This window comes from Cyprinus carpio, chromosome B23, assembly GCF_018340385.1.
Source record: "Cyprinus carpio isolate SPL01 chromosome B23, ASM1834038v1, whole genome shotgun sequence".
NCBI lineage: Eukaryota > Metazoa > Chordata > Actinopteri > Cypriniformes > Cyprinidae > Cyprinus > Cyprinus carpio.
Window position 1 is genome coordinate 7,506,799 of NC_056619.1, and position 26,585 is coordinate 7,533,383.

At 36.8% G+C, this 26,585-nt stretch overlaps 1 protein-coding gene across 1 annotated transcript; it reads right to left on the reverse strand.

Moving 5' to 3' along the window:
* Nucleotides 1-5,711: 5,711 nt before the first annotated feature.
* LOC109076308 (pre-mRNA-processing factor 6-like) lies at nucleotides 5,712-25,755 on the reverse strand. The gene is made up of 21 exons (XM_042750178.1): nucleotides 25,532-25,755; nucleotides 24,494-24,675; nucleotides 24,138-24,256; nucleotides 23,975-24,053; nucleotides 22,590-22,766; nucleotides 22,285-22,425; nucleotides 22,105-22,199; nucleotides 21,867-22,023; nucleotides 18,396-18,558; nucleotides 16,403-16,521; nucleotides 16,089-16,307; nucleotides 13,184-13,306; nucleotides 12,706-12,827; nucleotides 12,307-12,445; nucleotides 11,347-11,466; nucleotides 8,153-8,329; nucleotides 7,861-7,994; nucleotides 6,878-6,969; nucleotides 6,677-6,791; nucleotides 6,397-6,523; nucleotides 5,712-6,201 (listed from the first exon to the last, which is right to left on the reverse strand). The coding sequence occupies exons 1-21, from the start codon at nucleotides 25,695-25,697 to the stop codon at nucleotides 6,049-6,051; spliced, it is 2,919 nt and encodes a 972-aa protein (XP_042606112.1). The 5' UTR covers nucleotides 25,698-25,755; the 3' UTR covers nucleotides 5,712-6,048.
* Nucleotides 25,756-26,585: the final 830 nt, after the last annotated feature.

The window sequence follows — 26,585 nt, forward strand, 5'->3', positions numbered from 1 at the left end:
AAAATCATATAACATAAAACAAAATAAAATGAAATAATATAACAAAAGATAACATGAAATAAAATAAGAACATCAAATAAAATAACATGAAAATAACATAAACAAAATAACAAAATAAAATGAAATAAAATAAAAAAATAACATAAAAAACAAAATGAAATCAAATAACATAAAAAAACATAAAATAAAATGAAATAAATCAACATAAATAAAATAACAAAATGAAATAAAATATCAAAATAACATAAAAAACTAAATGAAATAAAATTAAAATAAAATAACCTAAAACAACATAGCATGAAATTAAATGATTTAAAATAACCTGAAATAAAATAACAAAATAAAATAAATTAAAAAACAAAATAAAATTAAAATAAAATAAAACCATATAACATGAAATAACACAAAATATAACAAAACATTAAATAAAATAACAACATAAAATAACATGAAAATAACAAAATAAATTTAATAACAAAATTAAATTAAATTAATTAAACAAAATAGCATAAAACAAAATAAAATAACCCTACATAACATAACATAAAATAACAAAATGAAATAAAATAAAATAAAATAAAAAACAAAATAACCTAAAACAACATAACATGAAATAAAATAAAATAAAATAAAGTTTGAAAAAGACACATGCCACTGTTTGAGTCTTTTCAGAGTTTTTATTAATTTATTTTTAAATCTACCTACAGAAAAAGTGGACTTACAGAAGGAATCAACAAAACAAGACAAATCAGCAGCACCTAAGCAGCAAATTGATGTCTGACAGTTTCCAATAAAATCCAATACACTATCCAATAAAACTTCAAAGTAATTCAGACAAATAAGCACCTTCTTCTACCCAACACACGATTTAAAAGATGAATCCACTAAAAAAAGGTAGGAGATAAGTTACTGAGACAGCTTATTTTGAGTAATTATGTTGTGAATGTACAATTATTAGCATTGGAACCATGAGAACATGAATAACGTTGTCAACTTTAAATTATTAGAGTTGTAGTTTTGGCTCAATGTGCAGCACCAGATGTGAGTGTCCATGTGTATATGTGCATCTAACTGTGCATGTAACTGTTTAATAGCTTTTAAACTTGCTATACACAAAACATATATAAGTGCTCTCAAATAAAAGATATACAACCAGAAGTAGAAACGTATAACCATACAATGTCTTACGTGTTCGACACAATCTCAGCTTATTATTACACCGAAGGAGTATTATACAAAACACTCGGTGTTTCTTTTTTATTAAAAAGTGAAAGTGAATAAATAACGATGAAGGGAAAGTTAATGTGCATAATGTTTTAAATAATGTGTAGTGGAGCTGAACTGAGACCTGTGTATGCTGTAATTTAATAAGCGGTCACACTCAGCAGCCTCTGCCAGCAGTTTATAAGCATTCCCATCATTTTCACTCTCCGCCGCTGTCTTCCTTTTGCTTTCTTCCCTGGTTTGCAAGATGCTTTTTTCCGTCTACTCGCCTGCAAAATAATACATATTTCAACATCATGTTAAATCCTCTCTTCATTTCAGATTATTATAGTTCAGATTCACTTTATTTAAGTGCTGTCAAATGATTAATCGCATCCAAAATAAAATATATGTATATGTGTTTATGTATTATGTATATATAAACACACACACACACACACACACACACACAGAATATATTTACATGTATATATTTATATTCTTATATTATATATAAATGTATTTAATATATAAACATAACATATTTTTCTTAAACATATACATGCATGTGTGTGTATTTATATATGCATAATAAATATACACAGTACACACTCATATATTATGTAAACAATGTTTGTTTTGGATGTGATTAATTGTTTGACAACACTACTTTATTTTCATTATTTAATCAACAAACAAGCAAACAAAAATCTTTTTATTGAAATTCCTAAAAAATGTATTAAATGCATACATTTCTAGATCATTTTCCCCTCTGTGTATTTCAGATTATGATTATTCAGATTAACTTTATTTTGATTAAATAAATAAATACATTTCTAAACCATGTTTACATCAGATTATCATTATTCAGTTCGTATTCAGATAACTTTATTTTATTCAAATCAATCAACATAAATAGATTTTGATCATTCAATCACAAATAAATAAACAAATACATTTCTGGATCATGTTATCCTATTTTTATTTTAGATCATAATTATTTAGTTAATTTTATTTATTTAATAAACACATCCAAGATCATGTAATCCTCTGTTTGTTTCAGATTATAATCTTTATTTTGTAATTATTCTCATTTTTTTGATTATTCAATCAACAAACAAACAAACAAATATTTTTTAATTATTCAATCAACAAATAAATAAACAAATGCATTTCTAGAACATCATCAGTTAATTTCAGATCATAAGTATTCAGATTAAATTTATTTTGATTATGTAATAATACAGTTCTAAATCATGTCATCCTATGTTTATTTCAGATTATAATCATTCAGATTAACTTTAATAAATAAATAAATACAGTTAATAATAAATATAGTTATTCAAAATCACTTTATTTAGACAGACAGACAGACAAAATTCTAGATCATTTGATCCTATTCATTTCAGTTTAGAATTATTAAGCTCAACTTTATTTTGATTATCCGGTCGACAAACAGACAGACAAATATGTTACCAGTCTCTCTGGTTTGCGGCAGTTTCGTGTGATGAGCAGCTCCATCTGTCCCACCACCTTCGTCATGTGATCTGCATGCTGTCTCTGCCGCTCACTCAAGCAGCTGAAGATCTGGGTCATATTATAGATATATCGCAGGATACGGTGAACCTGCCAGCAAAACACACTGATTATCAACACACCACCGAACAGAAAACAGCTCAGGGGCAGCCGTCTCTGAAGACTTTAAAGAGCAAGCGCTGTGTTACGGAAACATACATGTAGCCATGCACAGGTGGCTGTACCTTCTCAGACGGACAGTGGTCCTTTTCTTTTGACAAGTCAAATGCACCAGTCAGATTCTGGCAGAGAGAGAGAAACAAAACACTCATCTTCTACAGGTCACCAGAAGAGGGCAGCAAGGGACCACACACACATAATCTCACTCCACACTGTAAATGCTTATATAACATGTTAGAAGATCAGACAGAGACAGCAAGTCAGATATACTAGAAGTTGACTACACAGTCAGTTTGACTGGGGTTATGAGATTCAACACTCACCAGGTTCTGGAGCTCAACCAGGATGAGAGCCCTGTAGGTGCTGATGATGGCAGTATAATCACAGGCACGTTTACTGTGGGCCGCTGCGAGCAGCAGCATGACAGTCACACAGACAGCAGGCCTGTTCACACACTGCACACAACACAATATATATATACTCGATGCAGAGTTTCTGAGTATTTTATACAGACTTGTCAACTATAAAAATCAAAGTGCATTTGCTATATGGCTGTTATAAAGTCACATGACAGGATAAAACATGTCATTACACACACGTAGGCCTACAACTACAATAAAAAACATTATACAGGCTCTATTACTGTCGTATTATTATATTATATCATATCATACCAGATATTATAATTCTGATACATAAAAAACAAATACCAGATTTAAAGCCTCTATTATTATGGTCATATTATTAAACATGAGTCATTTGTGAAAAGTGGAAAAAGCATGAGTCACATTCTGAATAGAACTCCGACTAAATATAATAATAGATTATATAGTTACAGAGATGATATTATTGAGGCGTTAAACCAATAAAAGTAAAAATAAAATAATAATGCACATATTCTCATTCCTTCTTTTTCTAACTATTGCCTGACCAATATTATGTTAATTTGGTCGTGTTGAGGTACTGGACCAGTTTATGTTTTTGAGGTTTTTCATTTATATGATAGAAGAGTAAAACACATATTCTGATACATACATAAGCATGTATAAAAGTTAAAAAATATATGTATTTTAAATAAAATCATGCCGTTTTGTCACTCAGCTACCTAAACGCACGTGTACGCGTAATATTTCTGGACTCCACCTGGTTAATTTACAGTTTGGTAACGACACTTCCCTCTGTTTGTATTGTCTTTAAACCGTGTATCTGCGGACTGAGACTCAGAACAGAAGCAATGATGCATGGGATCTTACCATTGACCATGGGATGATGAGGGACTCTGGCGCGCACCAGTCAAGGCTTGGAAAGATGGACATGGTCCAGCGGCGTCCAACGCCTCTTACATGTTTCTCACAGAAAACTTCAACAGCGGTCCGAGCGAGGCAAAAGAACCCAACAACCTTAAATACGCGCTTTAGGTCTAGTTTGAGCTGGTGCTCCGGCGAGAGGCGCGTCCATTCCAGCGCTGGCGAGAGAAGTGCGTCTCAGCCGTCATGCGCTGCTGGCATCGCGCTTTGGGTTTCACCAGATCTCTAGTCTGATCAAGTCGAGAAAACTTCCGCGATCAATCAACTTTGCGCTTTGTTTCGGTTTCGGCGGGAGATCACTTTATAAAGCTGGTGCACTGAAGGGTCCGCTGCTTGAGTGAAGGTTTGATTCTTCATCGGACACGGCTGTGATCAGGAAACGACTCTTTATTTACACGGACTTATGTGTGTCCAGACAAACCCTTTAAACTTTGATTGTGTCCAGACATTTGTGTCCGGTTTCGGCGCGTAGAGTAGTTCAGGGTGGCCGTGTGGTTTGTGTCCAGCTGATAAAATCACTACATGCACGTTTCACATTCGCTTTGATTGAATCCCAGTGCTTATAATCAGAAAAAAATATATATTTTGTGTAATGATTTATGTAAGTTTAATTTTAGTCAGGGTCATCCCAGGTAGGGGTCCCATACAGAAGGTCCACCTTTAATCTACTTTTTCTGAACCTTACGCATATTATATCATCAGATCATTAGTAGATATCTAAAATTTCAATCAGTTTGTTTCTTCATCAGAACAGATTTGGAGAAATGTAGCATTACATCACTTGCTCATCAGTGAATGGGTGCCGTCAGAATGAGAGTCCAAACAGCTGATATAAACATTACAGTAATCTACAATCCACAGGACTCCAATCCATCAGGTAACATCTTGTGAAGTGAAAAGATGCATGTTTGTAAGAAACGAATACACCATTAAGACATTTTTAACCAAACCATCACTTTTGGCCAAAATACACATACATAATAATCCAATTCCTTTGTTTAGAACAAACTGTTTTCATATGATCCGTCTTTCCTGATTCAGACCAGATGATGTTTTACTGGAACATTCAATTAAAGACGACTCTTATTTTGACCAGATGCAATGGTTTGAAGACAAAATGCCCCGGATGATGAATTTGTTTCTTACAAACGCAGCTTTTCACTTCACAAGATGTTAACTGATGGAGTGGGGTGGTGTGCATTACTTGTGGATCATTGTGATGTTTTTATCAGCTGTTTGGACTCTCATTCTGACGGCACCCATTCACTGCAGAGCATCCATTGATGTAACAAAACGTGCAATCAGATTGAAAAACTACGTTCAGAAGATGCTGAATGACTGGTGGATGTAGCTTAACAGCTTTAGAAGAAACTGTTAGAGATAATAAATGACTTAAAAAGGAAAACAGCATAAATAAGCAGAATTATAGAATGCTGGATTTATCAAGCCAACGTAAAACTAGGATGACTGAGAAACACCAAAATCACCAGCACAGGAGCACTGACATCTGAAACAGACTGGACTTCATTTATTTTCTGAAAAGCAGCACATTTACACATTAGCATAATGACAAGCAGAGTAAGAGGGTGTCAGATATTAATGTTCAAAATGGACTCATATCTCTGGAGTGACTAGACTTTACAACACCCTGAACATACACAGCATGTGAAAACAGCCCTGAAACACATTAAAAGTGAAAAAAATAAAAATAATAATAATAATAATAAATGACTGTAGAAAAAAAACAAAACCAAACCAAACCTTGTCCACAGATTCTCTAAAAACAACATATTTGCTAAACCAAACATGCTCAGATTTGTGAATCTGCTATTAGTCCCAGAGTTCAGAAGGTGTTTTTGATCTTTGAAGCCACAAGGACCAGGATCTCTCCGATGTTCTTCTGCCAGTTGAGGACGTGTTTGGATTCAGCGCACCACAGCTCACCGTGCCGCGGCTCGGCGTTCTCACAACGCTTCTTCACCTCCTGCTGTTGCTCCTGAGGGACAGAACACCACCACAGTCAGCAGTCCATCCTTCAAAATATCTCTTTTTGTCTTTCACGATAGAAATCAGTGAAATGACATGATGAATAAATGACTGAATTTACATTTTTGAATTAAGAATTTCATTCCAAGTGTCTGTGCCTAAACTAGTTAACGTCTTATTGCATAACAACAGCAAAACTTTTTACTTCTGTGCCGTGCTGAAGCTCAAACTTGTAGAAAAACGCCCAGGCGTCGCCCAAGTCTGGTTCAATCTTTACCGTCCGCAGAAACCACTCTCGAGCCTTCGTTATCTTCCTCTCGCTCCAAAACAGTCTGCAGGATACACAAACACAGAGATGGTATAAATGCAACTAAAAACTTCAGACTGTTTTTGTCAAACAAGCCAAAAAAAGGGCGGAATGTGGGTGGGTTAACTGGAATTTAATGCAGGGAGAAGTTTGGCAAGAGCCCGGTCAGGAGACTTACTTGGCAACTGCCAGAAGTACATGAGGATCATGTTCACACTTCTTCAGAGCGTCAACACTCTTGGTCTTGCGCTGAGGTCTGGCCTCCAGGAACACGGCTTCAGCCCACAGGATGCCTGACAGGAGGAAGCGAGTGTTGAGGTGTGAAAATGTGCAGAGGCTCCTGAGGGATCCGTTCAGGGATGGAGAAAGCGTGGCTTACCAGAGTTAGGACACTCCTGAAGGGCTTTGGCCATGAGTGTGTTGGAGATGTTTTTCAATCCCGCTCTGTATTCAAGTCGAACAGACTCCAGCCTGCAACAGGAATTGAGATTATTGCATTTAACGTTACATTATGTTTTGGTGAGATTTTCGAGGACTTGTCAAGTTATTAATGTATGTACCCTTCAATGCAAAGTAGTTCTGTCAATAAGTCTTAGATGGATCCAAGTTGTTCATGCCAAGCTGTCAATCAGACAGCACCCAGAGGTGAATGTACACGTGCTACTCTGATGAGGGCTGGGCTCACGAATATTAAGGAAGTTGCATGCTCATTCCAGCAGAGTTTAGCTCTAAAATGAGTTTCTAACAATCTTGAAGACCTTGATAAGCTGGTTCAGGTGACTGGAAATCCCTACACTTAATACCCAGTTTAAGTGATTTGCTGACTAATTAGTTGCTAGGAAGCTAGCAAATGGAAAAGGCATTACTCATGAATATTAATTAGGTTATGTGACTGAATGTCTCTGGAGTATACTGTGGCAACGTCAACACAACCTCATTAATATTCATTAGCTAAGCCACTGTCATAGTAGAATTTATCATTGTGCCATTGCATATTAATTTTGTCGTAAAGAAACATTGAAAAAGTACCATTCGCTACTTCTGCGTATAGGCTTTGTACTGAAGTACAAGTACATTTGACCAGTGTTATGTTAATGTTCATATACAATTAGGGATGTAACGATATCGAAATCTCACGGTATGATAATATATAAAGTCCACGATACAACATACAATAATTTTAATCTTATATTTTCATTACATGCTTTTATTAGCTTTTGTAATGTAGCTTTATTTAACTGCAGAGTAACTTCAATAGAACATTTCAATTTTTTACATTTAGTGTGTAATAAAACATATTACAGCTAAATAGCTTTAGTTTTGGTTACCGATAACAGCACTGAATTTGGCATGGTTTCTTACCAAATCTCAGGGGTTTGTGGATTCTTGAGGCGAGCTTTCTCTAAGATGGCTCGAGCGCGTGTGAGCTGCCCGACTCTCTCTTCCAGCCGAGACAGGAGCAGCCACAATGACATGCAATGAGGGCACTTCTTCAGCTGAACGGACACAGCAGAGAGAAGCCAGCAGAGGAACACTATTATCAATATTATCACACATTCCCACTGAAAAACGCTTGTTCCTAATAATATACAGAATTAGGTTCTGCATTTTTAAATTAAAGTAAGGCATCTTCTCTAGAGCCTCATAAACGTACTCCCTGGTTGTAGGCCTCTCGTGCTTTATCGATGTTCTCTGACTGCTCCTCGATCTGTCCTCTCATCATCCAAAGCTTGGGGAAATCCTCATAGTGCTTCAGGGCCTCTGTGCAAAGCTCATGTGCTGCGTCAATATTCCCCAGCACCCACTCCAGCCTCACCGACTTCATAAACACCTGCGAGCGGCACACAGAAAACAGTTATGACAACTCATTTAAGCTTTTAACAGCTTTTATTAAGGACGTGTAAAATGCATAAAGGTGTTCTTAAGTGCAAACAAACAGCCAGGGAGATTTTCATAATCCATTTCCCGCATGAAGCTCACATGGCTAGTTTCCATAGATGCAGGAAAAACATAATTGTGTGTGTTTTTTTTTTTTGATAACATTATCACTTGAGGAATCCTGCCAAGTGCTTGAGGTACATTTGATCCTGTGATATTTGTCTAGATGCTGACAATCTTTCCTGGAGCCAAGAGTTAAACAAGCCCAGGCAAGAGGCCATTCTAACACCTCACATCTGCGCCATTTACTCCCAAAAATCTCACGCTTCTTCATAGTGTAAAGAGCAAGCAGGTCTGCTGTGAGGAGGTTACCATCCACTAACAGACCTCGTTTGACACAATCAGCTTTTGTCACAATCTGACTTCATGACAGGCAGACATGTTCATTCTCTGACGCAGAGTCAACATCGGGGTTTTCAAGGACATTTTAGTCACACCTCACTGCTTAACTTTATATGCAAAGTCTAAAACAGCTTTTGGTTTCTTTATGGGAGTGTGGGGTTAAATAACCTTAATAACTGCATATGACAATAGATTTAGAAATCATATATGACAGTTATTGCTTTTTTTTTTAACAAAAACATACATAAACTTTCATGGAGGGTTGAATGTATTTCATGTCAAAACAAATATATATGTATATATATATATATATATATATATATATATATATATATATATATATATATATATATATATATATATATATATATATATATAAATAAAATTGTCTAAATGTATATAAATTATATAAATATCAGTGACTGTTACATTTAACTGAAAAACATTGAAAAAAAAAATAATCTTACTTTAGCCAAACATTAAGTGATATTAAATAAATATTGAAAAAAGTAAACTTATTTCAGCAAGTTTCAAGGTGAACATAATTTAGTTTAACTTGTATTAAGAACTAAAAGAACTGAAACTGAAGTAAAAACTAATAAAAATGATATGGACTTAAAGTACTATAACTCTAAAATGAAATCAAAATATAAAAATAAAAATGAATTCAAAATATTAAAACTTCAAAAAAGTATTAAATTATGCATTTAATAATTCTTTTTAAATTATTTTAAAGAATTATGAAATTATACACTATTAAAAAAATATTTTACAGTATGTTAATTATACTATAATTAAGCATCTTATTAAAAGAGTAATCGTGTGGAAAAGTGTGTCAGATGCTTTGGGGTAAACCGAGTCAGCGGTTAAGCTGAACAATAATCTTTCAAATAGAGTTACACAACGTTTCTGAATATTAAAGCTTTTTCCTTGATGGTTTAATATAATTATGTTGTGCAGAGCAACCGGAGTGTGCTTTAGCAAATATTTGTTATTTTCTAATTTGAAATGAAAATGAGTCACATTCAGTGATGACTAGGCAAGGGCCGGCATGAGATTTTGACGGTATGATAACCTTAAGCAAAAACATCACGGTTTCACTGTATAACGGTATTGTTGTTACAGCTCTGAAATGTGTTATTTTTAAATGACTGGGTAAAAAAATAAAATAAAAATCCCGCTGGACACATTTTGTTTTTGAGCAACATATAGAATATTAGAAACAGTCGAATTAGTTTCTTTTTTCTTTGATTTGTTTCCTAAAAAGCAAGAAATAAAGAATGACATCTTTATTTAACCTAAATATGTAATTACAGTTATTTAATTTTAGTTATATAATTCATATACATATCATTTATATAATTTCATATCATTAGTTATATAATAATAATCAAACACATAATTTGATTTAATAATAACCCAATTTGAAGCAAAAACAGAATGTTCTGACAAGCTTTATGAAATTATACCACGTAAACTTTTGAGAAGACAGTCAGCTTCCCTCGGAAACACATTCATATAAACCCCCAAATCAGTATTGAGGATTTTCTTCCAATAGTTCATGCATCATGAACAGTGAGTGATCTGCCTGCTACAGTATTTTTCTCTGTGCATCTTCAGCGTCTCTGGCCTGTGTTAACGGGCGTTAACCGACTTCATATTTTCACATAAATTACATTTAGGAAAATGAATGCATTGCAATGCAGTTTGTGCAAGTCCAGAACTGAGAGTTGCAGTAAGGCAAAAAACGGCCGGTTGCCGATTGCGTAAAGGTCAAAGTATATTTCGGCCGTCCGCGCACCGTCGCCATTACGTTATTTTCATCATCAAGAGGGCTCACGGACAACCGCGCACCCTGTGGTACTGCGCATGTGTCGAGCTGTGCATGAGACGGAAAGAAACGCTGAATGTGCAGTGTACCTTAAGTAGTCTTAAGTTCGGCCATCCTACACACACGTGACTGACCGCTCGCTCGCACCAACAGGAGGAGGAGGGGTCAGTGTTACTCTCTACACTGCACTCAGTCTGAGCGATTCCTGCTCTTTCAGTCTCTGAGGAGACATGGAGAACAGCGCATACCGCAGGAGTGGTATAATGGAAAATATTAGTGGTTTTGAAACAGTGAAATTTTCAAATCACTGTATACCTTGAAACCGGTAATCGGCCCATGCCTAGTGATGACACAACTTAACCCTTCATATGAGATGGCGCCTAATGTGGTCCAATTCGTCAGTGGGCCACTTTTTAGATGAAATATTAGTGCAACCTTGAACTTAACCTCATCTTGCATAGCCTAGTCTTCATGCACAATCCTGATATGCATACCAGCAAAACGGGCAAAGGACTTTCACTAGGCATGCCTCTGTAAATCGTCTTCCCACTAGTGTTGCACAATCACTTCTGCAGGGTGACTCACCCCTCATCTACTGATCTCTTCACTTATCTCTGGCAATCAAAACAAGAGAAATCATAACATGCAGAACCGAAACGATGTGTTCCCAGCAGACGGGTGTCCCCAGCATGACACAGCAGCGGTTACATCTATTTGACACTCAAGGGCCCGCTCACCCTGGCGGTGGGGGCGCTGCTGCGGGCCTTGGCCAGCAGCCTGCGCGCTCTCTCGTACTCGTTATTCTCCGATTCCAGCTTGACGGCAGCCAGCCAGATCTCCTCGCTGTTGGGGTTAGCCTAACACAAAGAGAAAGAGAAGGGACGAGTTTTTACTGGCCATCGTCCCAGTGAACACTTAAGATACAGTAAAAGCTGATTAGTTTCCGGAAATAAGCACTCATATGCAGTTTAGAGCTCTGCTTCTTTAATTTGACGTTTTGCATACAGTTCTTGCATGTTTGGTGCTCTTTCAGAATCAACAGTTTTTGTTGTTTTTTCACACCTAATTGTGAGGGAATCAAAATGAATCTCATTTCAAAAGAGACAGTAATGACTTTTATACTGTAACAAAATATCAACATTTCAAATAAATGCTGTTCTTTTGAACATTCTATGCATCAAATAAATGTGAATATATCCTGAATATATGCATGGGTTCCACAAAAATATACGATAATCTGAAATGTTTCCTACAGCAAAATCAGCATATTTGACGCTGAAGACTGGAGTAACCATGGTCAAAATTCCCCACAGAAATAAATTACATCTTAAATCATACTAAAATAGAAAAAGTCATTTTAAATTGTAATAATATTTTAATTTTACTGCATTTACATTTTTTTTTAAATAAATGCAGCCTTGATGAGCATAAGAGATATCTTCTTTTAAAATATAAAAAAAATTTTTACCATCCCTAAACTTTTGCACCATAATATATCGATTAACAGTCTATTAAAAGTGCATATAAAATAAATAAAAGAGAGTGAATTAAGTATTTCTTTTGTAAATATCCAGTACAAAGAAGTATATCTTGTGCTGTTGCTTCACCATTACAATGCTACGGTGTTATCCATAATGATGCTTGCAACTAATAATGCAGTCATGGGGCCTGAAGAGCTGACGGGGTGCGACACTCACCTGGAAAGCCAAAGCCAGGATACTTCTGGCTGCAGGAACGTCGCCAGCTAACCATTTCGATTTAGCACCCATTAGCCATAACACCTCAGCCTTAGGACAATGAGCCACAGCCCTCTGTAACAGAGCCTCCAACGACTCTCTGAGAAATAGAGAGAGAGTTATTTAAAATAATGAACATAACTGTGGAATATAATCAAAGGATTAGATTATATAACAGTGTCTAAATACATGAAGGTGCCTCTAAATGAAACTGGTTTCAGAAAGGCTTCAATAACGGCAAGTGTAATGATCTAGAGTCAATTTAAATGAGCAAGTTCAAATGCCTTCCTGCCTCCAGCCAATAAATGCAGAATTCAATTCTGTTCAGCTGTGTCTAGAGAGCCAGTGAGTATTTCTCACCGTGTACCGTGGTTCTTCTCAAAGTAAGCGGCCCTCAGCCAGACGCTCTTCTTGCTGGGGAAGACCTGGAGCGCATGAGCATAGATGGCCCGCGCACACTCCAGAGCTCCATGAGCCACACACTACAACAAAACACAAACAATCAGCTTCAGATATCATCACAGTAACAGTGTGCATTGGTGCTGTCCAAGTATTTGAAAATCAGAGAAAACAAGACTATGTACTTAACGGCTTTAATGAGGTCAAAAACTACAGATGCATGAACCATTTCAAGAGCCATAATCAAATAAAAAAAAATGAAGGAGAAATAAAACAAGAAAGGCATAAAATTTTCATTTTTTGGGTGAACTATCCCTTTAAATCTTCTGATATAAACTGTTGTTATCATAGATATGAAATCAGAAATGTCTGTAATAAACAAACATGTGGTGCTGAATGAAAGCAGAATGTGGGTGCGTAAAGGTGAGAGGATGTTTACACTGTCTGCGTCCTCCATCCATGTGTGTTTGCAGTCCTCCTCTTCAATGCCAATCCCAATCACAGCTCTGATCACAGCCTGACATGTGGCCACGCTGCCAGCCTTATCACACTCCTCTGCATCCTGAGACAGACATCAGCTTTGAATGAACACTTCCTGATATAATATTAGCTTTCTCATATATTTGTCAATGCAACTTAACCCTCTCGGGGCCGACTAACGCTATCTTCTCCTGAAAACTCCAAAAAGGACTTAAATGACACTTTCAGTTTTGATTGTACAGATAAGAGCAATACATCAATCGAATCTGTAAAGGGTCTACTTTTATTTGTATCCACACATAACAACAACAAAACTTTGTGCATTTTAAAATAAAGAAAACAAACAGGGTGTGCTGTCTGCAGCCTTTGTCTGCGGTGATCTTCATACAAACGCGTCTGTAAGGAGTGAAATTATTTCCTTATAAAATGAATTATTTGTGAAGCCAGACTTTCAGGAACTCTCGCAATGCAAATGCAGATGCACCAAACCAATGGGCTTTGATCTCCTCGTGGAGCCAAACAAACAGATAGGAAGATCTGGAAGAAAGACCATTTGCTCTTTGGTACCTTCACCCATCCTTCTCCCCAGGGCACATGGTCCAGGCAACTAAAAGTTGTTACGCTCACATAAAACATTTACTATATCTTCAGGATTCATGATTGTAAACTTTTCATGTTTGGTATCATTTTAAAGGTGTTTGTGCGATTGGTAAATTGGTCTCAATTTCAAAGTAGTCATTTATATTATGAGAAAGATTGAAAACTTTTGTAGAATTGTGTTCTGCTGAGGAGGGGGTGTGTCCCCCTTTAGGGGTCTTTGAGAATGTTTATCTCCAGCCAGGTGTGACCCTGATGAGACCACGGGAACCTAAAAAAACCAAAAGGTTTTTTATGTTTTTACAGCTGATTTGACGATTTCTTTGTTATCTGGTCTGAGTATTTAAGGGAAGTGACAAAACACTACTGTGCGATTCTGTTGCCAGAAAGCCCGTAGTGTGGAGTGTATTTCATATGCTCCATACTATGTATCTTCCTGAAGTCAGGTATACTATTATGTGATTGTGTTAAACACATTGTGCCTACAGAGCACACTGTATAGTTGTTTGTGCTACTACATGTACACATTGGCTAGTTAAGTTTATTCTCTAAAACACCTGAGTGCTTTGCTATGCATTTTAGACCATGTGTCTTAAATTAGGATAACTGTTACATGTGTGACTATGTTAAATTTGTGTGCCTCCTGCATGGATCACTGGCTACAGTGTCTTTGTGCAGGAGCAAAGTTGTAACACAACTACAATGTGATTTACAATTACACTATCCTTTCTAAATTGGCTTATAATTATTTTCATTATGTAATTGGCATGATACAATTTTACCTGACTGATAATAAATTGTTATATTTGATTTATTCTGCATTATTCTTAATTCAGTATTACTAGTAGATTAAAACGAAGGCATTACCTCAAATCTGTGTTCAGGATTGTTCATACGAAAGGTTTAATAGATGGAGCATGGGGCACATCAATTGAGTCCATTTCGATTTCTGACTATCACTGTCTTAAATAAGTTGCAGTTTTCGTAAATATATAAAAACTATGCTTTTTGTACGAGTAAGCTGGGCGCGACCGACTTAAAGGTAGATATTTACCCTGCATCCAATGTTTAAGATCAGAACTGACGAGTTTGTGTCCGGGAAGAGCATTCAATCGGCCGAAATGTTTCTTCTAAAGTGATACCGGGTCTGCAGTGAACGAATAATTGAAAGTATGGGATTTTCAGAATACTCAAATATCTAAATTAATAAACAATCGATATCTGTGATCAGCTTTTGATAGAAATATTGCCTAAATTTAATGATCACGTGAAACTGTAGTCAGATTAAACATGGAGCTAGACTAAAATTCAAACTAAATCCTGATAAATTCAGAAGCGCAAATAAAAGACCGAATACGCATTAAACCTTTGACCAGGCTGCTGGATTCCGCTTTTTGGGCTGGCGGGTGGATCCTTACACGTCATTAAAATGAACTGTAACTCAGTGAATACTCAACGAAGAGACATGAGAGAGATATCTATAGAAAGCCTGACATGTCTACTTTTAAACTAAACAAGTGCTGGCGAAAACAAATATTCTGTGATAAAGTAATCCATATGAAACCAACGAGATGTCCAGTCTTTCTCGTCTCCCTTCATTATATCTAATGTGACCACGCCCACGCGCCGAGCGCGCTATTGGCATTATAATCCAATAGTCTTTCTTGTAACTCTTCTCTCTCAGTCACACACCTGGCTGAAAGGCTCATTATGCAGCTCATTATGCAGGCCTTTGTCTTCTCAGGTGTGAATCACAGCATTATGTATAATAGTTGATGCCTTCTCGCATATACCTTTCCTACACAAAAAGTGTCTTAAAAAATTTGAATCAATATATTGTTTTCCGTGAGCGAGTAATCAAGATGATTTTAACATCATTTTGAAGCAAAAACTCTAGGCTTCAAACTCTATTCTCAAAAGACTTGTGAACAAATGTTCTCTAGGTGTTTTATTGCCTTATTTCAGTGACTTCAAAATTTGTGTTTTTTTCACTAACCACGCATAAACGTCGCTTTCTCAAAAACACAATCATGTACATACATGCTGCTCACATATTACTGTAGCCCAGTTTGTGCTGATTACAGTGTTATTAGACTTTAGCCATTTATGTGTTTATAAGCAACTGAAAAAAACACAAACATCAGGGCATGTCAAAACTTCTCCAGGACCCCGTAACACCCTGAGGCCCCAGAGGGTTAACTGAGAAACCTAATCCTGTCCATACTGGAATCTGTCTGTCACTGAGCTCTTAAAGATGAAACACAGACCTGAATCCATTGTTCGCGGTTGATCTCCACGCCGTTGGCCCTGAGGGAGGTGATGGCTCTGTCGATGATCTTCTCCACCATCTGTGTGTTGCCGTTGGCCTCCTCCAGCTTGGCAGCTGTGATCCAGATATGGCGGTCAGTGGGGATGTTTTCACGGGCCTTGTTCAGAACACGACGGGCATTCTCATAGGTTTCTAATCGGGCCAGAGCCAGCCAGAGCTACGGAAGGCAAGCACAGCACTGTCAGAGCAGCCTGATTTATGGGCCATAAAAAGGTTTATGGGTTCTGGCTGATGAAGACTGTTTGTGTGTACCTCAACACTGGTAGGACAGCACTCGACTGCTCTACTCAACATGATCCTTGCGTCCTCTGGCTCCTCCAGCTCAACAGCTATCTTCCACAAACGCACTGACTTGGACACATTCTCCAGAGCTGTGGAGACATGTAGACATCGGGAAAAAAAGAAAGTATACAGACATGAGTTATTTAATAATTAAACAAAAATTAGCAAGCATCACATTGCTTCTATTTGGGATTATTTGAACAATCTCTCTAAATAACAACCCTTTTTCACAAATAAGTTAAATGAGTTAAATCATTTTTTTTTTTTTTTGCAACCGTAACTAACCGGTTATAAACAGTTCAAGTTATCGGACCTCTTAAGAGACTAATTGACTCGTGGGGGTCTGGAGAGGTCCACTGCATGATATCATTAGGGATGTAACGATTTACCGCGAGCCGGTTAAAAAATGATTCAAATATGTGATGATTCAAATCAGCTGAGATGCTAAACAAATCGCGATTCATTTAAGGGTAGGAGTTTATATGAATGCATGTCAGAGGGGAACTTACAGTCTTTAGAAAAGTTTAGATGGTATTTTTTCTTTTCATCTTGCCTCTGTATAATGCATATTAAAGTTCATAAGTGCAGCGCTGCTTTGTTTACAGCAGAAACCAAGGAAACGCTTTAAGCTCTATTTCAGATAAATACTGTTCCTACGTACTTTTTATTCATCAAAGAAACCTGAAAAAAAATTCTACTCTGCTGTTTACAACATCATAATAATAATAGTAATAATAAGCATGTCTGAGCAGCAAATCAGAATGATTTCTGAAGGATCATGTGACACTGAAGACTGGAGTAATGATGCTGAAAACGCAGCTTTATGACACTCACAGGAATAAATTACATTTTAAAATATAAATAGAAAACAGTTATTTTAAATAGTAAAAATATTTCAAAATTTGCTATACTTTGGATCAAATAAATGCATGCTTGGTGAGCAGAAGAGACTTCTTTTTAAAAACATAAAAAAATCTTACTGTTCAAAACCTTTTGGTAGTGTATTTGACATTTTACACATTTAACAAGTTCTCAACATGCAGTGCTGAGGCACAAGAAGCTGCAAAAAACACGAGGCTTGTGCACAACTTTCAAAGATGTCTATCTTGAGCATGTTTACAAAAGAAAAGCAACACTGCTTTGAAACAACACCAATGTCTATGGTAACATCCTAAACTGTAAAAACTAAGATTTAAACAACTTGAACCTTAGACTTCAAATATTAAATGAAAACGTTGTATAAAATGATAAACCACAAATTTCAGCCTAATAAATAATTATGCATGTTATACATAATTGGTCTGAACAAAAACTGCAGACGGGCTTATTAATAAAGCAAATTTCACTTTTTTGACAACATGTGGCACTTATGGACAAGCAGAAACAGTAAAATATACAAAAAATAAGAATAATGCACACAAAGCAGAGCTGCGCTTATAAACACTAATATTAGGCATCATATGGCAGTGAGATAAAAAATTAGATATCATCAAAACTGCGTTCCCTTCAGATACACATTCACTCCTCAGATTTGCAAGAATCACGTGAATGGCCAATTTCAATGGACAAGAACTCAAACGTTCTCCAGAAAATGTAAAAACCACTGCTGTACAAACACTTCATACAAATCACGTCATTAATTATAATCGAACTGTTACTAAAACTGGATTTTTAATGACAAACTTGCTCCACATCACTTTATAGCGTTAACAAGCTAATCAAGGTAGAGACATTGATGAAGTAGAACCGTCAGTCTGTTTAAAGAGATACTTCATTACAAGGGGGAGATTCGGGACGTTTTAACAAGCTGAGACTGATAGAGTTTTCATACATAACTAACAATTCATCTGTCTCTGTCACACAGGTATGCAGGCAGAAAAAAAGCAGGTGACAGTGGAAAGAGAAACCTAAAGAGGACTGGAGGAAGAGAGACAGACAGATAAAGAGACAGAGAGTCACTGACCTTTCCTGAGCACTCGTTTCTTGGCCCTGATGTCTGTCTCTAGCTCCGCGGCTCTGATATAGATGCGCACAGACTGAGGGAGGTGACGCACAGCCTGGGCAACTACTGCCTTCGCCGTGTCTCCAGGCTGCAGCCGGGCGGCTTCTAGCCAAACATCCTCACTCTGAACAGACAAAACACAGCACAGATTACACACTCACACACTATGAAGATAAGACACACACATAAACACTCTATATTAACAAGACACAGTTACTCAGAACAGATAACATCTTCAGCAGGGCTCAAGAAAAACAAAATCTATTTAGTTTCAGAACTGGTTAATAAAGACCGTCATTCATGAAGTTATGCATGTTTCTGCTTGACTCTGTGTGAATGAATGGCGCAGACTGATAAGATACAGAATCGCGCGTGAGACTCGCTGTGTTTTCAGCCTCTGCCCCTCAATATGTGAGCACAGGAACACATAAACGATCTCTAGAACTGCTCTGAGAGTCACTTCATCAGCATTTACCATTTTTTTTAAGAAAAATATCGCCATATCACACAATAAGAAACTTAAAGGTCTTCACAGCAATGTAACAAAATAAAAGTTTGGTTAACTTGAAGAAACTGTGACAAATATATTACTTAATGTAATGATAGTATAATTATAATTATTAAAAATACATTTTTTTAAGGAATATTTGACAGAAATGTATATTTACCAGAAAATGTATTTAGCAGAAAACAATGTAAATACAAAACAGTATTTCTGAAAATAAATAAATAAAATAATAATAAATCATGTATTATATAAAATCCACTAATTAAGGATGCTTTTGATTATTACAATTCAATGAAACCATTGAAATGGAATCCAGAAAAATAATGGAAAACACAGTATTTGGTAAAAAATAAGTAAATAAATTAATAAAACTGGATTTGGGAAAACCAAAACATTTCATAGGGCCTTAAAAATGCTTTTAATAAATTACTGTTACTGTGTGTAAGTTTCATAATTTCAATTAATTAGACAAGATTTTTTGAGTAATAAAATTTGATTTCACCATCGAACCGGAATAGAAAAATTAAAGGGGGGGGGGGGGGGGGGTCTTGAAAAATTAAACCAAAAAAAAAAAAAAAAAAAAAAAAAAAAAAAAAAAAAAATGGAAAAAAAATTACTGGATTTCATATGACCCTATGTAATAATATTTCTGCCTGTTTGGAAAATCTTATGTTTTGGACCTTGTATGTTGTTATATGTCAAATATAATTTGTAAAATATGTTAAACAATTGCACATAATATTTATTATAAAATACTCTTTTAACTAATATTTAATAACAATAGTTACCATTTGGTTCATTTTTTCATGATTGGACAAAACAGCTTGCAAATGAGTCCTGCCTGACTGTGGAGTGGTGACTAGATTTTAAATTACGAAATCTTACAATTGAAACATTTTTGTTTTTTCAAGCATTTTAGTCACAGTCTGGAGCCCTGCTCCAACAGTTAACATGAATAACTGAATACAAGCAGGTGAATTATTAAAAATGAATGCTCAGTGATTTATAGAATCAGCTGCCAAGGCAACATTTTAGTTCTTCACAGGCGTGATGATTAAATGTACTGATCCTGTCCAAACATCCTGTCTTCAGCTCTCTTAAGCTTTGAGACACAGCCATGTCACTGCTCTGCTGCTGAACTGTGAAGCTCAACTTTGAGTAATGAGCCTGCAGGAGTTTCCCAACACTTGATGAAGCTGTGCACACACTGAGAGCAAAGGGGCCTGACATTGTTTCCGCTCGCTGTGTTTTCATTCCCAGTTTTTTCTCTCCGAGTCCAAAGTCAGCATAGTAGACAAATCGACTGGCACAGTTTACATGACATGTTGTTCTTGAACCATATTTATAGCATTTTGGGAAGCGGGCTTTTGCAGATTGTAAATGGATCACTATGGCAACCTGTCAACACCACAACATTCCTAAAGCTGTAAAATTTCAATGGCTCGTACACACGCTGCCCCCTACTGGACATACAGTAAAGCGCTTCCTTTTTACTTTACAGGGACAATTCAATCAAAACATAAAATTCTGTCATCATTTACACACCCTTTCGTTATTCCAAACCTGTATGGCCTTCTATCCTCTATGAAACAGAGATGAGAACTGTCTGTTTTTTTTTTGTCAAAATATATAGAAGTCAACTCTTAAACAGTTTGCTTACCAACCTCTTTAAACTGAATATGTCCCACAAAAAAAAATAAATAAATAAATAAATAAAAAGACTTTAAGGGGGTCACATCCTAAGTTAAACCATTTTACTGTCAGAGTCCCATTTATAATGTTCTTCAAGGTTTCTTGCACCTACCTTGAGCGAAATAAAAGAAAGAACTGGTGTGATGCCGTTTATAACACAAAAACTAAGTTTGTTTGGAATGCATTTCAGGCCAAAATGAACTTTCTAGAAAATTTTTGCACTGGCTAGTAAACACCTTCGGACTCCCATTGGTCTGCAATGATGATGTTATAGGTGGGTGTGGCTCTGGGGCTCCGCCTTCTTTGACATGCAACTCTACTCTGGTACATTTCTTCTGATCACTTCATCAAGGTCAGATTCAGATGCGAGAAAATTGATCACACACTGACAAGCGGCTTTATAGTAGAAACTGAAGTTGTAAATCTAATCGAATGTGACACCGACACTTTTCTCCCCATGTTTAATACTCTAAAGTTGCTTGCTATAAGTGTGCTGAATTGCAGAGCTGGTGCAAACATGTCCACATCACTAGCTAGGTTTCTATCAAATTTTAACTTATGCGCATTAATGGAATATCGCATAAAACATTTGCAAATAATGCACCGTTTCCATCCGATGAATCAAAGAGAACAATATCATCACTTCCTGATAACCTGGCACCAAGAAAAGTAGGAGGAGCCACTTAATATAATAATCTGATGAATAACTTGCTCCTCAGAGTGAGCAGGTGAAACAAAATTAATGCGGTCATTGCTTTCGGAGGTGGATGCTACTGTTTGGGAACGAGTCGTGTAAGACAATTACACAGAAATACTTCGATGACAAAAAAACACTTTGCTCAGGCATTTCAGAACAACCAAAACAACATTTCAGACGTCATACTTTACTTTTTTTATACACATTTTTAAAATGTATGCACATCTTGGTGTTTCCATCCAGCAGTTTTTCATGCGATATTCCAAACTGTGCATAAAAACAGGTGGATGGAAACATAGCAACTATGATCAGATGCTCTCTTAACGGCTGTTATTTTTGTTATTGAGAGGAAAGAGCACAAAACATTTACATATCCGCTCTCAACGGAGAGTGTGGTGTAGGGATGTTGACAAACAGTGAACCACTGCTAAGATAATTCAAACTTCCTTTACCTCTAAACAAATAATAAAAAAAAATAAGTATATCAGGGACTTAATTTAGTTGTACATCATTTCCTCCTCTATTTCTGCCTCACCTTGGGACACATCTCGGTGCCTTTCATGATCAGGTTTCTGGCCACCTGCAGCTTCCCGGTCACTTCCTCCAGACGAGCAGAAGCGATCCAGGCGGGCGGGTGATGAGGGTTTGTTTCTCTCACTGACTTCAAGAGGAGACGGGCCTTCTTAATATCACTGCACACACACACAATCACATTAGAAAAAGCAGCACAGCCTGCCCAGATATAAATCTCATGAGGGTAAAACACTCGGCACCTGATGTCTCCTCCGTGTGTGGGGATCATGGAGTTGAGATCGGTGAGATAGCCTTTAGGATCAACTACTGTCTGTCCGCTCACAGAGTCAGACACCTGGAGACACCAACAAAGACTCTGTTAAAACGTCTTGCGTTCTTCAAAATAATGCAGTTTGCAATTAAATGCTGTGGTGCATCACCTGACTGAGCCTCATGTCCATCAGAGTGTTCCTGGCCTGTCCGATCTTCCTCATGTCCAGCTCTCCAGCTTCAGGCGTCATGCCTCCTGGGTAGGGTGTGTTCAAGCCCCCTGGGAAGGGTGTCGCTAGCCCAGCAAATTGCTGGAAAAGGAAACAGCTCAATTAGAAATTGCATCGTTTCATATTTTGCAATGAAATCTTCAAGTGCAATGGATTCTTTAAGGCAATGTATTGTGCTCTGATTATATTCATATTTTCTTTTTAGGCAATGATGCACCTGTGAAAGGTGACGGGATGTTACTCACCCCCTGCAGTGGGTCAACAGAGGTGTGGTTTTCTCCAGTCTGGAGGTGCTTGGCAAAGAAGCTGTCCGGCACAGGCGTGAGCTTCTCATGACGGGGATTCCTCTGACGTTTGTTCCTGGCATCACCAACCTCAGGAATACTCAGCCATTCATCTTCTGTGACCTCAGCCAGCTTCCTCTGTACGGAGAAATAATACAGCAGGGATCTGTACTACTGTTCAAAACTTTGGGGTTTGAAAGAAGACACTTATGCTCAAGAGACTCCAAATATTTGATCAAAAATACAGTTAAAACAATAATATCGAGAAATATCATAATTTAAAAGAATTGTTTTCCATTTGAATATGTTTTACAATTTTATTTATTTCTGTGATCAAAGAATTTTCAGCATCATTCCTCCAGTCTTCAGTGTCACATGATCCTTCAGAAATCATTCTAATATTCTGATTTTTTTCAGGATTCCTTGATGAACTAAATGTTTTGTTTTTATAAAAGTCTTTACTCTCACTACTGATCTATTAAATGTGTCATTCAATTCAAATATAATTTTCTTTCAAATAGAAATTTTACTGAGCCCAAAATTTGGAACAAAAAAGTGTACATGAGAGTAAAAAAACATTCTTAACACCAACTTTTGATTTTTACCATTATTATTTAGTAACATTAAAGTGCCCATATTATGGATTTTTGAAAATTACCGTTCATGCAGTGTGTAACACAACTCTAAGTGAATGAAAACATCCTGCAAAGTTTTAAAAAAAAATCTAAAAGTGCACCATGTATAAAGTTATTGTCTCTCAAAAGAAAGAGTTGACTCTGAATCATTGAAACGAGTCGTTTTTAAAACGAATCCCAAGCTGTTTCATGTTGACTTCGACATGAAATATTAGCATATTCCCCGCCCACTTGTTGGTCTTTTTGCGTTGGTCTGAATGAAAATGCAAATTCATTCTTTGTCACTAGGTGGCACTTTTGGAGTGGTAAAAATAGCTGTTTCCCCGGTAACACTGTACACCAAGCAGCACTGCGCTCACAAACACTGCTTTATTAGGCATAATTACAGGCAAGATGACATTAAAATGAGAACAATCAACCAATCACCACAGATTAGTGTCACGCTAAGGATGAGTTTGGAAAAATGAATCGTTGAGCAATCGTTTGGGAGTCGTTGAGCAAGTAAGGTAAAAATAAATGCATATTATTTGCATACCTTGCATGCATGTCAACCTGTTGTTGTAGACTCCCAAAACCAAAATATGAACATTTCATTACCCATAATAGGGGCACTTTAAAATTCCAAATACTATTTATAGGACAAAGTAGGGAAACATTTTGACAAACAAATCATAATTCAGCAAGACAATGCCCACCAAGTTACACACACACCTTCAGGTCTGAGAACTGCTGCTGAATTTTGGGCCGCTCCATACGGTACTTCTCGATCTCCTCTTTCTCTCGCAGCTCCCTGCAGATACATCAACAAAATAAGCCAAGAAACTCTACATTAAAAACCAACAAGTGCAGATGAGAGAAGAAAGATCACACTCACCTTCTTTCTTTGCGTCTCTCATCCATGCGTTTATCCAGTGCGGCGTAGATGGCGTCCGCCTCCTCATCGTCCTTCTCATACGGCCCACTGGAGAACAGACTGCCTGCGTAGCCATTGAACTAGACACGGAGGAAGAGATTCAAGATAACAGCACACAGGGAGTTTCAGATCTTAAAAAGTTACTAATATAATTACATAAAATAAATGCTTTTCCTTTCACTGTCGGACAAATGTGGTCTCAATCAATCCTTGCATTTATTAAACATAACTATGTATATTTTTTTGCATGCAATCACACAGGGGAACAGGTCAGCATGACCCTCCTCAGCACAGTTCATGATCAACTGCAGGCGCACCTCATCATAGTTCGTGTCATTCAGATCCTCCTCATCTTCCTCCTGGTTTTTCTTCATCTGATCGCCCACCGTCCTCTTCCCAGGGGGTGCGTGCCGATCGTCCACGGGGTCATTGGCATCACGAGCGGGACCGATATCTGACCGCGTGGTGAAACCGGTGGCACTGAGGAGCACAACACATCACAACTCAGAACACAACACAAGATACTATGATATATATATACAACCGGTCAAAGGTTTGGAATAGTTACCATTTTTAATGTAACTGAAAGAAGCCTCTTATGTTCACCACGGCTGCATTTGCTTGATCAAAAATACAGCATGATCAGTAATATTGTGAAATATTATTACAATTTAAAATAACTGTTTCTTTAGTTGAATATATTTTAAAATGCATTTTATTTCAGTGATGCAAAGCTGTATTTTCAGCATCATTACTCAGTCTTCAGTGTCACATGATGCTGCAGAAATCAACCTAATATACCGATTTGCTGCTCAATAAACATTTCTTATTATAACTGTTGAAAATACTTTCATTTTGAACTGGAGACTGGAGTAGTAACTGGAAAATTCAGCTTTGCGTCACAGCTATAAATAACATTTTGATATGCATTCAAACAGAAGGCAGTTGTTTTAAACTGTAAAAAATATTTCACAATATCACTGTTTGTTTTTATTGTGTTTTTGATCAAATAAATGCAGCCTTGGAAACTTTTCAAGGTAGTGTAATTTACAAAACATAAAACAACATAAAACACCATAACATATTACTATAATAACACACAAACACAGCACAACACAACACGTAACACATTACAACAACATCAAGACAACAAATTACACATCAACGAAACAACACAACACAGCTTTATAACACTTTATACAGCTGCCGAAAAATCATGCGTGTTATTATTATTATTATGATTATTATTTTTTTTTATTATTTTTTTGATGCATTGTTTTTTTTATTTTGAGAGTGTTTTGTTTGTTGTGTGTGTTTTTTGGTGTCTTGATTTTTGTATGTGTGTTTTGGTTTATCAAGCTGTGCAGCCATGCCGAGGAACGGCTTCTTCTTCTTATTCAAGCCGCCCATGAGCGGAGAGGCGAGCGGCATCGCCGGAGCTCCCCCCGCGGACCCGCCGGTTCCTCCGGACGCGGCTTTGCTCGCAGCTTTCGCGGGTTGTTTCGCTGTAGCGCTCGCCATCGTTGCGCTGCCGACAACACGCTTCACTTCCGGCACAACAACAGACGCGCTTCCGGTGACATAAAAGTCTGCTTTTAAAATATTGCAGCTGCCCTATAGCGCCCTCACAGGACAGGCGGAGGGAAGTAACTTGACCTAAATTCACCTGCTCTTTGTGCTTTCGTTGTGAGTTAATGTTTCTGTCATAACTGAAACAAGATGATATAACACGCAAAAAAAAAAAAAAAAAAAAAAAAAAAACCCTTAAAATACTGTGTATGTCGGTGGACTTAAATCTTCATTTTTTTTATAAAGCATATAGGCTACTTGATTTCACATTTGTTATAGAATCAAATAATTACCTGCTATCTAGAGGAAAATGAATCACGTAGGAGTCGAGAAGGTAAAACGTAATTTTATTTGTTTAGAAGTAGGCTATTATTTGTTGCTATAGGATGCTTTTGGTTTCAAATTATGATTTAATTCTATTAGCTGTCCTTTAGGATTTTTGATTGCGTTAGTCCTTTTAATAAAAAAAATAGATATTTTGGGCTAATATGAAAAGTTACCTATATTTATGAAGCTTTGGGCCATTTGAAGACGTGAGTTTCATCTACAGAGGGCAGCAGAGGCTTGATTTGATGCTGACAAGTATTTCAGAACAACACTTGAAGGTTTGTGTTTTAATACTTACTGTTATTATAGCTAAATATGTCGAGACAATTAAAAGTTAACCATTTGTAGTCTAATTCCCCCGAAAAGTGTAAAAACACTGCCACACTGGGTTAACCAATGGCGTGGGTTTGGGGCGGGGCTTTCAGTTATTCTGACCAATGGGAGACGAGAGGAGTGTTTGGAAACCTGCAATTCTGTTTGGTGACAGCAGTGCCAAAAAAAAAAAATCAACAA